Here is a 15,287-nt window from a genome sequence, read left to right on the forward strand (position 1 = left end):
CAAACATTACGTCTTCTCGTACAATTCGTTTATACTTAAAATTTTGAAACACAATTGAATGAAAACGAATAATAGTCAAACTATATTAATAAATAGAACTGTAGACAGAGTATTCGAAGAATTTATAGATTTCTCGATTGACAATCTAGATTACTATCTAGGATAATGAAATGTAAGATATTTACATTTCAACTACACTTGCTATATTTAAAGAAGACACTTCATATGCATCAATATAATATTTGTATCAATCAAAATTGATCAAAGAATTGTCCTTTTAAGAATAAGGGTTCGGCAAGATAAACACGAATACGTTCCCGTAGGGCTGATGCAACGAAAGAAATAGTCTGTTCGCTGGTACGTGACCCACCTCCTCGTATTTTTTATCCGCCTCCTCGGCGATCAGTTTAGCCTGCGCGAGCTGCTGTTCCAATAGGGATACCCGGTCATCTTCCATATTGGTACGGTTTTCAAGTGCCTTGCGTATCCTAGCGATCGATTATCATTCGACATTTAGCATTAATTTGATCGCCGTTGAAAGAAAATTATTCACATACGAAATTGATTTTACTCTTTCAAAAGAAAAATTCTAAGATTTCTCAGCAATATTAATTGAAAAATAATATCGATGAGTGATTTAATTAAAAAAAAAAACTCAAAAAATAAAAAATGTACTTATAATAGTATTTTTCCTTGAAAATCTCTTTTTTTTAATCTTTGCAAAATTGCAGTTTATATTCTTAAATAAAAACGTGACTTAAAAATTTGTTTCAAGACGCAAAATTAATGAAATATCTTTCTGAATTATTTGCGAAATTTGTAGCCAAGAATCGGCAACTCTCCACTGATTATCAGTCTCGTTTTCCGCGACGTGAAACCGCGAACACGTCATCCGGTTCTTTATCAAACCTGATAATATTACGTTTCATTCGAGTTTTAATCGATTAGAGGCACACTTAAGTCACTATTCCAATCGCTGATAATCACTACTAACGCAACTAATAATCGAGCAAAGAATTCCAGGAAAATAACATTTCAAAGTTCTTTTAACGTCGAGAAGTTAGTCCTATTGGTAAAAAAATATCGTGACGCGTATCTGAATTCGAGCGAAAGAGCGAATATATGATTCGATTAACCCATTAGCTATTATAATTGCCATTTGAGTACGACGCATACTAAATTTTCACATCGAACGTGATTCAGAAATGATTCGTTTAACGATATGAAAGGTAGCATAATCAAATAATAGTCAACAAAAAAGAAAAGGGAATATTGATAAATCCATTAGTCAGCTAATGGATGTCGAGGGTGTCCCAGAATGTACGACTTCTGTCTAATTCTGGATATTATTGATCAATTACTGGTTTCAATTGTGATAAAATTTGTCCTACTTTCTTTCGCAACCAGTTGTTCCAGTAGTGATCGAAGTGCTCGTGTAATGTTTAATTACATCACCTCTTGGAACGCGTCCATCGATAATTAAACACTCGCTTTGCGCATAATGAGAATAGCACGGTTCATAAAATTACAATAATTGCTACTTCCCTCGCGCAATCTCGTGCTTTTCACCGTGTAATCGCGTGTGTGAGCAGATTCGATTATCAGATAAATATAACTTCTGTCAGCTCTATATTCGGCGTGGTATTAACCGCGAAACATTACAATGCAGTATTGTGGGATCGTGTATAAATAGAACGGAAAATATGCGATCGTTTAATATAGACTATATACTCGCTCCTTCGACCCAATTTCTTTTAACAATCGGCATTAGCTTCAGAGCACCGTACGACCTTATTCGATATTTAATTAGATAAAATAGTTAAAAACTGAAGATACTGTAAGGAATAAAAGTCATTTAAAATAAACTAAAAACCACGTATTCTATGGTCTAAATGACTCGATGTTGCGTAAAATGACTCACCGAGAGGTTTCTTAACATTTTACTACTGCGATAATGTTATTTTATTTACTGCAGTGATATGAAATAATCGTTCTGTTTAAAATATCAACTCATTTCTTTGCCGACTTCCTTTATAATATCTTCTGAGTTTAAAGGAGAAACGTAAATTAGTCTTCATTTGAAATCCTTATTATATTACAGAGTAGATAACAAACCCTACTTCAGCTGAAAGTTTGTTACGTATCGTCTAACTTCATATGCATCTCGTTAGTTCGCCAATTCTTCTCATTAATATCCTTTCTAATAAAAACTTTGTTGGTACCAAGCTCATTAACAGCGAAGAAACGAACTTTGAATGAATCGATCAATCAAACAGGGTGTTGTTATCTACCCATTGAGTAGAACAACCGCACTCAACGGCTTCATTATAAATATCCCTTCGTTTATAACGTGCATACATTTATCGCAGCGATCGCCGACGGATATTTATAAGATTTACGTGGTCGTCCGGTGCTCGAGTCATCGCTGTGAAACGATAAAAATGTGACATTCGTTTACCGTTCGCTCTCATCTGCGGCCTGCGACGCCTCTGCCAATTTAGCAGTGGCCGTTGCAAGACGTTCCTCCGATCTCTCGAGGTCCTCCTCCAACAACTGAATACGACGGTTCAGAGCAGCTACTTCGGACTCAGCCTGCAATAAAAGTACAATACATTTTTAAACTCGGAATATTTGCACATGAGACAAATTTCAATTCCTTCTTGTTTAATTACAATAAATTAATCATGAATGAGTACTAAACGGACAATTTATAATATCCACAGAAATCATCAGAAACCTTGTATTTGCCTTTATGAATTGTAAATTAATTTAATGATGTATTATTCTTTTCATAGCATGATGCGGTATAGGTGAGGACAATAATAATCCTTCATAGATCTTTCAGATAATGTTGCGATAACTTCATTAACAAAGGAAACGTTAGATAAGGTATCGTAGATACGCTTATCCTTAACTCAACACATATTTCTGTCACTTTCTTTCGTACATTCATTTTTAAATCATTTAAAAAAGCAACGAAAAACTGAAGATAAAGAAACGATTCTCGTTCGAGAGTATGCAATGCGCAACACGTGATTAGAATTCGCGGGACTGCCAAGGTCTTCGTTCCGTTCGCATATCAATGACCCTAGTCTCCTTCAGAACTCGTGCTCGGTGCATCAAACGATTTCATTCAGTGAACCGCCGATTTTCTCAGCACCTACGCTGTGCTTGCTTTCTGTATGAAGAATTTCGAGCTTTTAAATCAACCCGATTGATCGTGACTTAGGTAGAATAATATCATTCAATTAAAAGCGCGACTTAACGTTGCGGAGGTCAAACGACTGATATGAAACGCGATACCGAATGATCATTGCCAATTACAATCATACAAGTTTCTATTCTACTCTGACGAGATCTGATAAAGAAGATTTCTTCGCAGATTACTAGAATACTTTTTATTGAAATTAACGTCCATTTGATTTCGTATCTCTTGTCAAACAGCGATTATTCCTACATCTCTACTTCTTATAACAATCTAGTACATATAAAATGCTACCAGTTTAATAAATGAAATATTTTAAAGTAATTTCGTTCATTAAGGGCTATAAGGGGCTTTTCTCTCTTAAAATACAAATAGGTCACAAAGAACCCTACTACAATTAAATCGTTCCCCCAATTAAAAAACGGGCTTGTAACTCATTCAAAAGATCGGGTCAATGTGGGTACGTCAAACGGTCCATGCGCACCCTTACAAATGTAAATTACTTAACGCTCGATTACACGTGTATTCGTCTACGTAATTCTGAGGCCCTTGTCCTCGTTTGCGGCTGCACCTGCGACGATTGTGCGTCGAGCGAATAAATCCTAATTCATCGTGCGTGAACCGGGCATTACGCGCGCGCTTTCATACACGTGCCGCTCTTCGATCACCTACGCATACGTCTCGATCGTTCCGACACGCCTGTGTTTCTCAATCCCTCGTGAACTCTTGACAATCGATCAACAACATATCGATGAGTAACTTTATCGTTATCTTATCGCGTGGAACAATCCTTTCGCTCCAAGGTATAAAATGATTTGCCTAGTCAGAATGAAATTGAATGACAAAATATTTTCCCCTCTTATTAAAGATGGTTCGGTAGAAACCGGACGCGAAATTTGCTCACATACTGTCGTATAATATGTAGACAACTTAAACTTATGACCGGATGATTCGTGACAACGGGGTCTAATATTTAATCCGGCGTGCAGCATTTCCGGTGCCGCCGTTATATTTGTCACGGGGATCAATCATCGTGTAAAGCTCATGCAGACTGCTTTTGGAGGAACCGACACACCCATGTACACTGTCACAACCAGACAGGTCTCTCTTGTCGATCGTATCCGTGATAATGTTGGTAAGTGTGCCAAACTTCCGGCAACGATCACCCTCCGTTGCCTCTATTACGTTCTCCAGTTCCACGCGACTATACGATTTTGTTTGCGTGTTGCTTGTTACGAGTTGACTGATTGTTCTGCTAAACAAGATATTTTGTAGCGGTAATATCGCTTTCGAATTATATTTTTACAAGAGAGAACAAATTTCATATAATTCCAAGTAACTCGTCAATCACTTATATTTTTTCTTTTGTATTATAATCAAGGTAAGAGACATAAGGTAACTGATAATACTGGTGTAATGAAAACTGTAATTTTGGCAACGAAAAAACGACAATTTCTTTAAAGAAAAATCGAAAAATTTCTTAAAAACTCCGCTATTTTGTCAGATTTCAACATTTCTCAGATATCCTACGTCATTCAAGAATAAAGTATGTCTAGTTTAAGAGCGTCTTTGTCTTTTTTCATTTCAGGCACCCTAGCGAACTGTATGATGTGAGCAGTTGAGGCACTTTTTTTTGGCGTCTCGGGAGATAGCGCATAACTTGGTCGCCTTTAGTTATTTTTGTACGAAAAAATTGTTTTATACAGTTTATTTATAGACAAATGCATTCATGAAGTTTAAAAAAAATTCCATAGAACACTTTTCTTAAAAAAAAATTCCCAAAAATGACCTACATTTTAGGTGGTCACACTGGTAAGGCTTCTTAAGTGTTAAAAATTATATAAATCTCTTTCAGTGATCCGACTTTGAAAACAGTACGTAAAGTGTTTTAAATTGGAGAAGCATTTTAGCTGACGGTGTACATAACTGGATCGCCTCTGGAAGGGAATTTCAGCCGGAGCAACGGTACTCGATTGCTCCACAAGGTCGTTTTTCTCGAAAACGAAGCTTCCGTTGTTCCCAAACATAGAACCATTTACTTGAAAACGTAGAACTGAAGACTACGGGTATCGTTCATTCTAAAAACATCCGTCATGATCTATAGATACAAATCGATAAATTGCCAGCATGGTAAATCAATAAAATCGACCGCGACAAGTCAGAACCAAGTGCTACGATGATGTTTATTTGTTTATTAATAAATGTGCCCCTAGGGTAGGAGCAATCGAGGCACGATTATGTAAACTCCGCCATAAAAGAAACACCACGTGTTGTTGTACACGGGTCCGTAACGTAATATCACTTTCACGGTACGCGCTAAACCCGTCTCTGCCGTAGAAATCAATGAACCGAACTCAATGATGTATATCTCAGATAAATCTTCTGAACGTGCACCCGGCACACGTTCACCGGTTATCTGGTTCTATTAGTATTAGACCAAAGAGAGACGAAAGAAAAAAGAAACAGGAGGCTGCACACACGGCAGTGCACTTCATTGCTCAATGACAAAAGCTTATTAGTGCAGCTTCGCCGAGCTTCTGTCTGTTGGCCTTTTAGGACAACGACAGCGGCATAAAGCGAGCAACGTTGACATTTTTCGGATGCGATCCAAGGTTAATCTCCACGGTGTAATCACTAGGAAAATGGTCTTTGTTACCGTGAATCACATAGAAATGATACTACAGAACAAACTGTGAGATGCCATGTACTTTATGTGAAAATACGATAAAATGACTGTGGAACAAATGATTTGTGTTTCTAAAGATATTTACTAAGGGTCTTAAAATATTATTTTAAACACACTTTTTGCTACGCCCGATGGTTTGGCACGCAGTATACAGATTTCTGTAATAGTGGAATAAGTAAAGATAACGTACTGACTCATTGTAGTCACTTCTGCTTAAATCAATAAGTTTGCAAAGGTTAGTCATGTCAGAAGTAAAGGATATCAAGGCTCATGTTAGGCTTCTTCGAAGGGTAAAAGGTCTCCGTAAGAAAACAGAATTTTGACCTTAACTGTCATTGCTGCCAATAAATGCACAGCGAAGTAAACAGTAGAAGTATAAAAAGCGTCAATATAATTCCCGTGGCAAGAGAAACAATCGTTTTGAATGCGTGAGCACGCGTCCGTGTAACGTCATCAGACTTGAATTCTCCCCGTCCCATTTTGGAGTTTCAACGAGTCATGCATTCGCGAGCTCGTACACTTGGTTATCTGACTATCAAATCGAGGATTAAAAACGCTGAGGTGACTGAAGAGAAAGTAGAAGAAATGTCTACAGATGTATATCCAATATAAATTCACACATATGATTCCACTTATACGTTCATGCAGACACGGAAGCAAACATTACCGCGACAGTTCCTTAAAAAACAAAGTAACAGAATCATCTTACAATTACAATATAGAAAAGGTGACTGAGAAAGTCGACAAGAAACGTGAGCATGAAAATGAGTAAAAAGCTACCGGAATCGCATCGGTTTTAACACAGCGGGCTTATTAGCTTTGGACGGGTTATTGTTGCAATGTTTTCCGTTGCGGAGGAGGATCATTTGACGAAGGCTCGAGGGTAGCGAGAAAGGTGAGTTTTCAAGCCGGTCCTCGTTGTATCAAGAATGTCTCGAGTGCGAGATGAGTTCGTGTGCGTGTCCCTTCTATACCTTCCCCCCGCTGCCCAGACTGACGGCGACGTACCTGACACTCACGATCGATCCTATAGAACCGTGTGGACACCGGTTCCGACGTTTCGTGTACATACAAAAGGGAAAAGGATTTTGGAGTGACCATCGACTCCAAGAGCGATCGCTGTTCTCCCTTTTCGAATATTAACCCTAAGGAACGCCATGTGACTCAAAAATTGTCTGTCCATGCCCATGTGCCTACTTTTTTCGAGTTTTACTTCGCATGTCTATTATTGTAGTATCATATTTTATTGGTACACCGCGATATTGATGCAGAATGAATCGTCTAGAATATTGAGTTGGTGTCTATCTTTCAAATTAAAACAGAATAGGGCACGCGTTAAGATTTTCTGTCATTAGGAAACTTGACAGAAAGGGTTGCTATGCCAGGCGTGATGTTCGATCGACTTCGTCCTATTTTCCTCGATAAAAGTTTGTCTCTCGCGCCCTAGTCGATCGATACTTTTCTGAACGAGTGACGTGAAGTTGAGCACCATATTTCCGGTAAAGACACGCCGCAAACCGTACTGTATACGTGCTCGCGATGAAATTAACTGCATAACGAGCCGACTGTCGAGCCGATCGCATCTGGAACCGATACGAGTCGTACGACTGGACTTGACAATATATCGAAATATACGCGGCGAACGAATATTTGCTGAATGAACGATTCGAGCAAACCCTACTGGAATTCTTCCCTTTTACATATTTCACATTTTATCCTGAGCGTCGTGGTATGATCGACGAACTCGAGAGAAATCACACAGGTTATGGACTCGGTTATACCACACGATTTGCAATAGATGGGGTTCGAAAAGTATCTTCAGCCAGGGACCCCGCGTTTACACATCGTATCGAGCCGATTCGGGCTCTCGGGAGAAACGAAGAGATACGGTGGATGAGGTAATTTTTCTCACTCACTTCCTCGCGGCGTATCACTTCCACCTGCAGCCGCTTCTGATACTCCTCGCACTCGTCCTTGTACTTTTCCATCTCCTCTTTAGTCTGCCTCATTTTCTTCTTCAGCACGTCAAGAAGAGTGCCCTGCATTTGCGTCGACATGCTGCTAAATATCCGCGCGTGTTCAGCGTTCTCTCACTTGTAAACGATAATTGACCGCGGTTACGAGTTTCGTACCGAGCAGAGACACAACTGATTACTAACGAATATTGTACGGAAACTCGGGAATCTAAGATAACTGGTGAAACACGATGTATGAAGATCAAGTAATGTCGGGTACGAGAGAATGACCGGTATCCCGTACAAGAAAGAGTTACGTAGTCTTCGAGCTGTCGTGCACTGACGACCACTGGCTGCTGTTGACTGGAAAGCAAGATGGCCGCCCCCGGTCGGGACACGCATGCGCTTTACTGTTCTGCGGACGTCAAATAGTCCCTTGCCCTTAGCGACGCTCTTTTCGACGTATTCCTCAATAATATCTAATTCGATTAAATTATGATTAATAGTATCGCCGGGGTATTCAGCATCCGGTTATATTTCTTGGTTATAGAGTTCGGTCCGTCAATGAAATTTTATTGTTCTTTTTTTCTGTATGGTGACCGCGTCACAAAGTGTGATGCGCACGCCGAGTATCGCTGCGCCAATCGACGTGTCGTTGTGCGCAAAGCCCCGGAAATACCGCGCCCGTCCTGAGCGCGCCCAACCGTTCGAATAGGCGCTCGACAACAATTCCTGCGTTGTTTCACTTCTTATGCTTTCCATCCGCGTCGAGAAACAAGTAGTTATTCTACGCATCAATAGTAATTCTAGTGCAAAGGTAAGCTTTCTTCGATGAACTGATCGTTTTCGATAATTTACGGCTATGGTCTTCGCGATCGGAAACATGATAATCGAATGGAACAAAATTGAGTAACAATAGGGATCAATAATAAGATAATTCTAAATAATTTATCTTTTAAGATACGTACGAAATTTAACAATTTTACTTTACAGAACTAGAATACCACGGAATAAAACATAATAACAATAACACGGTCTAGCTTGAAATGTGCAGCCGGATGTTACAATGCATTTGATCGCGATACTAAAGTGCGATATAATTAGATACACAGTGTATGAAATTATCCGTTAATTCTTTAATTTATGTTGTTACTGCGTTTTTAATTTAAATCGTAATGTATTCTACCGAATTCTACTTATTAATTTAAAGTACTGCATCACGTAGCTGGACGTATTAATTAAGGATCGCATTAAAGTGCCATAATATAAAACAAGTCGGTGTTCTAAGAGAAACTTTACTTAAAAAATGAAACAATTTTATAAAAACAAGAATATTCCAAAAAATAAATGGAAAGCTACTGTAGCTCTATCTACCATTCATTGTTTTTACTTCAAATTCAGGGTAGTATGCAAATGAAGAGTATGCATTGAATTAAGGACAATCAACCGAATTTGAATGCAAGTCCGAGAATTTGCGTACTCATCCACGAGACCTTCGCAAATAATGCCGGCATAGATGGCGCACGTTGATCCGTGAGAAATCGCGGAGGGTATGCGTCGTGTAAACAGCGGCTAAGATAAGCATTGAGAAAAGAGATCTTGTTTCAAAGGTCGACGATAAAATGTAGAATACGTTAAAAATTTCCGTGCAGTACCGAATGTATATTTTATAATGATGTTGTACATGTTGTACAGCGTCACCGCTTTATAAACACTCGGAACGTGGCGGAGTTGTAGGAGCACGTTCTGGGAGCGAATGCTTACGCAATGGTCTCTCACAGTGCCGAATAAAAGAGCTGTACGACTTGTGGTACAACCGTCATGTATTTTTAGAATGTTGACGTGTGTTACTCGCATTTTAACGCGTTTACCAGCATCGGGTGGGGTTCATTTTTCGAAACGAAACGTTCAGGAACGTTTCATGCTATCGTAGGAAATTCTTATAGTGAAATATTTTCTCGTAGATTCCTTGAGAAATTAAAAATAGCGAACATTTCTGAGGAATTGCAAATTTGTGTGCGTCTCCTACGATAATAGATAACGCTTTCAAGAATGATAATATTTCGCCGTATGAACATGTCATGTTTAGTCGAAAAGTGTAGCTTCAAAAATGAACCGGTCAAATTATCACATTGCGATGAGCGATAATATGATGATAATTTGAGAGTACGTGCTACCTGATCGTATGGTTGCACAGTGGCAGTTAAATCAGAATGTCGTTTATGAAGCGTCTGGTTAAAGAATCACGTTCAGCCCATTGTCCCCGATTAGTAACCGTACACATATACAATACGTATTTGTCCAGCGATCGTGCGTCAGTAAGAAGTCTCTGGTCTTAGGAAGCGTTGCTAATATAGTCCGTTAATTATTATTACACGACAGGTCATTTAAACTGACGCGATAAGGCAACCCGATTTCGATTTCCAGTCGGCAACCGGAAAAATTCCGCTGTTTTATCGGGCTTTCTCTAATCAGTATTCGTGGCGGTTCGGTAACTTTCCAGGATTAACGGTAGAAAAGAGCGTGTAATTAAAGCACAGAAAGGGTAATTAAAGTATACGTATGTAATTAAAAGAGAGAAGTGTAACAAGAGTCGTAAACTGCAAGCAACGTACGATTTAATGGTCTGTAACGTCACCGTGGCGTGGGTAACCACTGGATCGCATAACCTAAGGTGCCGCGCGTATTTTTAACCGGTTCTCAACCATATATGGTATCGAATTCACGAAGAATTGTCTCGTTCGACGAAACGCGCCGAATGAATGTCGAGAACGGAGCACAAAAAGAGGCTAATGATCATAACTGTGAGAGAGAAAGCGAGATTTCGACCAACGACAATCACGTTCCGTTATCAAAGGCCTAATGACCTTCTGGAACCCGTTGACCAACGTCAAAGTGCGTCAAGGTCGCGTCACGCGGTGACCTTGTATCGCGCAATACGCACACCGGGCATATCAGCGATGGTATCATGCGATACTGACCCGTTTCAGCTGGTTTCCCATAATATTCTGCAATTCGTTCCGTATGAGACCGAACTTCATCATCGTGTCGCTGGAGAATATGGACCATCCAAAGGCCAGTCCGGGATAATCGGCACATCTCTTTCTTCTTCTCGCTTCTCTTTCGGCTTGTACTTCGGCCCTCTCGCTTGGACATCTCAGCTTAGCAAGTTCGGCAAGCTCAGGATCCTCTTCGACGTTAGTAGATTCGTCGTCGGAGTTACCGTCACCGCGAGCCCTCGCGACCGCGTGCTCAGGCTCGGGTGAATTCCCTTTACTTCTCGTTTCATCGGCAAACACATCTTCGCATGTCTCGTTTCCACGTGGTTTCGATTTGTCCGAAGACACTTGTTCCGTTTCGTAACTGTCACAGCTCTCGTTTTCGTCTTTCTTACGAACGATCTGTTCGTGTCGTTCGTCGAGAACGTCCAGGCTACACCGCGCGAGCCTCTGTCGGACGTCCTTCTCTCTATAATCATCCTCAAGATCATTCTTTTCCTCGTCTTCGTTCGATGTTGCATCTTTCGCAGACACCGTGGTCGTCGGTTCACGGAGCCACCTCGCGCCGCCGATCGTTGGCACTGTCACCGCGTTCGAACATTCCGTATCGATGACATTGCTCTTTTCATCGAGCCTGGATGACGTTGTACTCGTTGGTGTTTCGTTGTTACCAATTGGCGTATCCTTAATGATATCAGCAGGGCCACACTGCGCGGGTCCTCTGCTAGAGATGTCGAGACGTCGGCGCGTTGCGTGTCGCGGATGATGCTGATGACCGCGACGTCTCGTGGTTGACGTAAGACCTGGCTCCATACCTTCCCAGCTGCCGACCCCTTACTCAACCCCTTCGCTCCACTATTTTTTTTAACGTGCTCCACGCATCACCGTTACTACCACCGCACAAGGCACACCGCCATCTTGTCTGTCACTGTTCGTAACACGTTTCTCACCGCGCCACGCATACGTCCTCTGTGTTGCACGCACACATACTCCCCGTGCGGGCGAACGCATGCACGAGAGGAGACACGCTGGTCTCCACTCTCTGCACCGTCCTAGTCTGGTTTCTATCTTGCTTTCTCTCTCCCTTTCTCCGTCTCTCGCGACACGCTCAAACCAGGTTACCCTCTCCACTACCGAGTGACTACGACGAAGTTTGCCGAGCACCTCCGAACGTGCGAGATGCCAGCTTCGCGTACTAAAGCTGACTGTGCTCACTTCGCGGAGAACCCGCTCTATCCTTCCGGCGCGCATGCGCATCAATCGCCCGCGACATCTCATGGTGTTCAAACGTCACCGCCACGTCGGTAAAGGCGCGGTGATTGATGACACATTTAGCGCTCGAAACCGGTTAACTACTTATTCTTTAAACAATCCTAGTTGTCTTCATTTGAAAACTGTTACTCTTCGTACATAAAATTGTCTGAATTTTCTGTACTGTAAATTGTCCGTAAAGACTTTTAATCTAATTTGAAATTAGACAGCAATAGCTGTCAATGAACAGTACATGAATTATTGACTAGAAACATCGAGTACTTACGTTCTGCAGCGCCTTATCTTTCTCCTCAAGCTTAGCATTAACCTGCATGAGGGCCTCTTGAGTTTGATCGAGATCATTTTCAATGGTCTGGATTTTCTTCTGCAGGGCACGCGCCTCTTCCTCAGCCTTTATTACACAAAACAATATTATACATCCGGAAGTAAAATACACTATTATGAGAATGTAGTAGATACTAAAATTTCAGATCTATAATTGTACTTTTTGATCACATGCCAATTCTGTATCGTATTTTTATTACGCGGTGATTACTTCATCGTTATTTTTATTCTCTCGCCCATAAGAAGACAGGCTCCTCGGCACATATCAAACTTATATTCTTTTATTTTTAAAACATTGGGCATTTACCTTTTCGGCTCGCGCGTTCGCATCGCGAGCTTGCTGTTCGCAGAGCAACGCGCGATCCATCGCGTTGTCCTTCTCCAGCTTCATTCCCTGCATCTTCTTCTTGATCGCGTCCATGGCTGCGGTTTGGCTTGTTCACTCGTTCACGAGATAAAAGAAAAACGTACCTACAACAGCGAACGAGTGTGTTAGCATTATCATATAAGTGTTCCCGAATGCGTAACTTCCCATAAATTTTATTTCTGATCAGCGAATTGTACTTTTTCTCCGACACGATCCCTGATCGATTCCCAAGGTGAAAAACGGTTTCGAGTTCGCGTACGTTCATCGCGCTGAAGATTTCAATGATCGTGAGACGAACCACGAACGCAATTAACCGTGATCCGTATTAATTGCTTCCTCCTTTCTACATCCACCTATCTTCTTTCTATCTATCCTTTTCTATTCAATATTATTATCGAGGTAATGAATAGCAGTCGCCCCGAAAAATGGCATATCGACCGAGAATTCGTGCGAGATCTCGCTATGCGGATAGCATGCATCGAAGTATAATTAGCGAACGACCGGATATCCTATTTATAGAAGCAGATTCTTGCTCAAGAAGGCCCGGGCTCTGTACCGTGTCCGTATATATAAAATCAAACGTCTCCGCTTCGTGCTCCGAGCATCTTTCTTCCTCTTTCGTGACGTCACAAGCTCAGGTATGCACTCCTCCAGGACGAATCGAGAGGATCCTCGACTCTCGCATTTTATGCGCTGGTTTCTCTAGCACAGGCAAACCCGATGCATCGCGAGAACTCGTGAAGAAATAGGACAGAGCCACGGACGAGTTAAGTTTCTTCGGTGGAAACATTCCAGACATTATTGTCTTCGAACGCTTCTTTTTAGGGCACCCAGGAGTGAAGTATTAATCAAAGACTTCGCTGACGAATTTATTTTTCTATCCTATTTCTACTTTTTATTTAAAGAGAAGGGAATTTTTTATTTTAGAAGAGGAATTTAATTTCTGAAACTAGAAAGTGTACTGCTCGTGCCTTTTCGAAGAATTTCTCGGCATTCATTGCATCTACGCCACTGCATGGATCCTTGCATCCGTATCATCGGTATCTGTACGAGCAAATGCGCACGATTCCTGACTGGTAATCAGAGATCTCGGCTATGCAGGGCGGATGGTAGGAAGACGGAGTTCCGACGAGTTCGAGGAAGCAGAAATTCTAGACACAATACTCTGAAGAAGCGAATCATCTTGTGTCATCACTTTTAACCCCTTACTCTGTGAAAATAAAACTCCTGCTGAACAAATTCAAGGACTTCGCCGTTTACTACACGTCACAGACAGATGAAATTAAAAAACGAAACATTGGAAAAAAATATACGAGTGGAGGTCACGATGTATCTCTTTTTTAAAGTTTGGCTTCTGACGGAGCGAGGACTATTAAAAAAACAAAACCGCCGAAATAGGGTCGGTTAAAAAAATAAGCGGAGCAACCGGATTCTAAAGAAGTTCGTATCAGCGGAGAGGGTTATTTTTACGCGCGAGAGGAGAGGGTGGAATCGTCGGTAGCCGCCTGCCACCGAACCTTTTCGGGTTACGCACAGCCGAGGTTCGTTACTTCATTCAGATCGGTGTCTTGTTACGCTCGAAAGAAAATTTTCCTCTCCGCCCATGCGCTTATATGTTATCATAACTGATTTCTGATATACACACGATCTACAATTTTCTGCAATCTACCTACGCTCCAACGACACCCGTCCTACATCTCTTTTGGAGCAAATAAGAAATTTGTAAAAGAATACGACCTAGATCACGAGATAGAAATCTTTCAGCTTTTCTATTAATTAGTACAACCGAAATGAAATAGGAATTCGATGAATTGCAATTGTACAAGCTCTCGCCCTACTACTGTCACTATTAATAAGTTTGTACGAATTGTATAATAAGATACAATCTATTATAAGACCAATCGGTTACTTTTAGTACTAGCAACTACTTTACTACTAGCAACTTCTCCGAATTCCAGCGACGAAACAACGCAGGAAAGTTTGCACTCGTTCTTTCGAGAATCCGTTATCAGCGTATCCACCGCACCTGAGTAACATCATCACTGTGATCTGCTGCCTCGCGACAGAAATTCCTGCCTACCGTGCCGCGGCAACGGAGTTCAGCAATGTGGTACCTATAATATTCGTCGCAGCGGTTACGCATGAATACTTAAAAACTTCCATGAGTCACATGTTTCTGGCGATATCAGCTCGATTGTATTATGGGTGACAACGGGTTTCAGCTTTGCGAAACAACCGTTGGAATTTGCATAATAACCGAACGGTTTTCGGAACTGCCTCTTTGGAATGCGGGCGACAGTGGTATCACTCAAACTACCAGTTTTTCGAACAACCAGCATAACTTAAAATCGAGCTGTTTCTTCAATGTGTAATTTCATCAAGGAATAATATTCTGCAGATCACGAGATCGTTTCATCTTTATTAGAAACCGATTCGTCACCCCTGCACCGATTGACCCTTTTCACTTTCGAGCCTACTT

At 41.1% G+C, this 15,287-nt stretch overlaps 1 protein-coding gene across 23 annotated transcripts in view; it reads right to left on the bottom strand.

Annotated features, from left to right (window-relative positions):
- Window positions 1–15,287, bottom strand: part of Tm1 (tropomyosin 1) — a 31,880-nt gene that overhangs the window by 16,268 nt on the left and 325 nt on the right. For 5 of the 23 annotated variants that reach the window (XM_018035264.2, XM_018035263.2, XM_026818838.1 and 2 more), the window contains exons 2-5: window positions 12,749–12,912; window positions 12,383–12,508; window positions 2,459–2,592; window positions 371–488 (exon numbers count right to left, since the gene is read on the bottom strand). In XM_018035264.2, the coding sequence (XP_017890753.1) occupies window positions 371–488; window positions 2,459–2,592; window positions 12,383–12,508; window positions 12,749–12,862 (492 nt within the window). In that variant the 5' untranslated portion in view covers window positions 12,863–12,912. Of the gene's footprint in view, window positions 1–370; window positions 489–2,458; window positions 2,593–7,807; window positions 8,195–10,827; window positions 12,056–12,382; window positions 12,509–12,748; window positions 12,913–15,287 lie in introns of those variants that run through there. The other 18 variants (XM_018035265.2, XM_026818836.1, XM_018035262.2 and 15 more) reach the window with 14 other exon arrangements.

Source organism: Ceratina calcarata, unplaced genomic scaffold, assembly GCF_001652005.2.
Source record: "Ceratina calcarata isolate Rehan_Ccalc_2016 unplaced genomic scaffold, ASM165200v1 scaffold9, whole genome shotgun sequence".
Taxonomy (NCBI): Eukaryota; Metazoa; Arthropoda; class Insecta; order Hymenoptera; family Apidae; genus Ceratina; species Ceratina calcarata.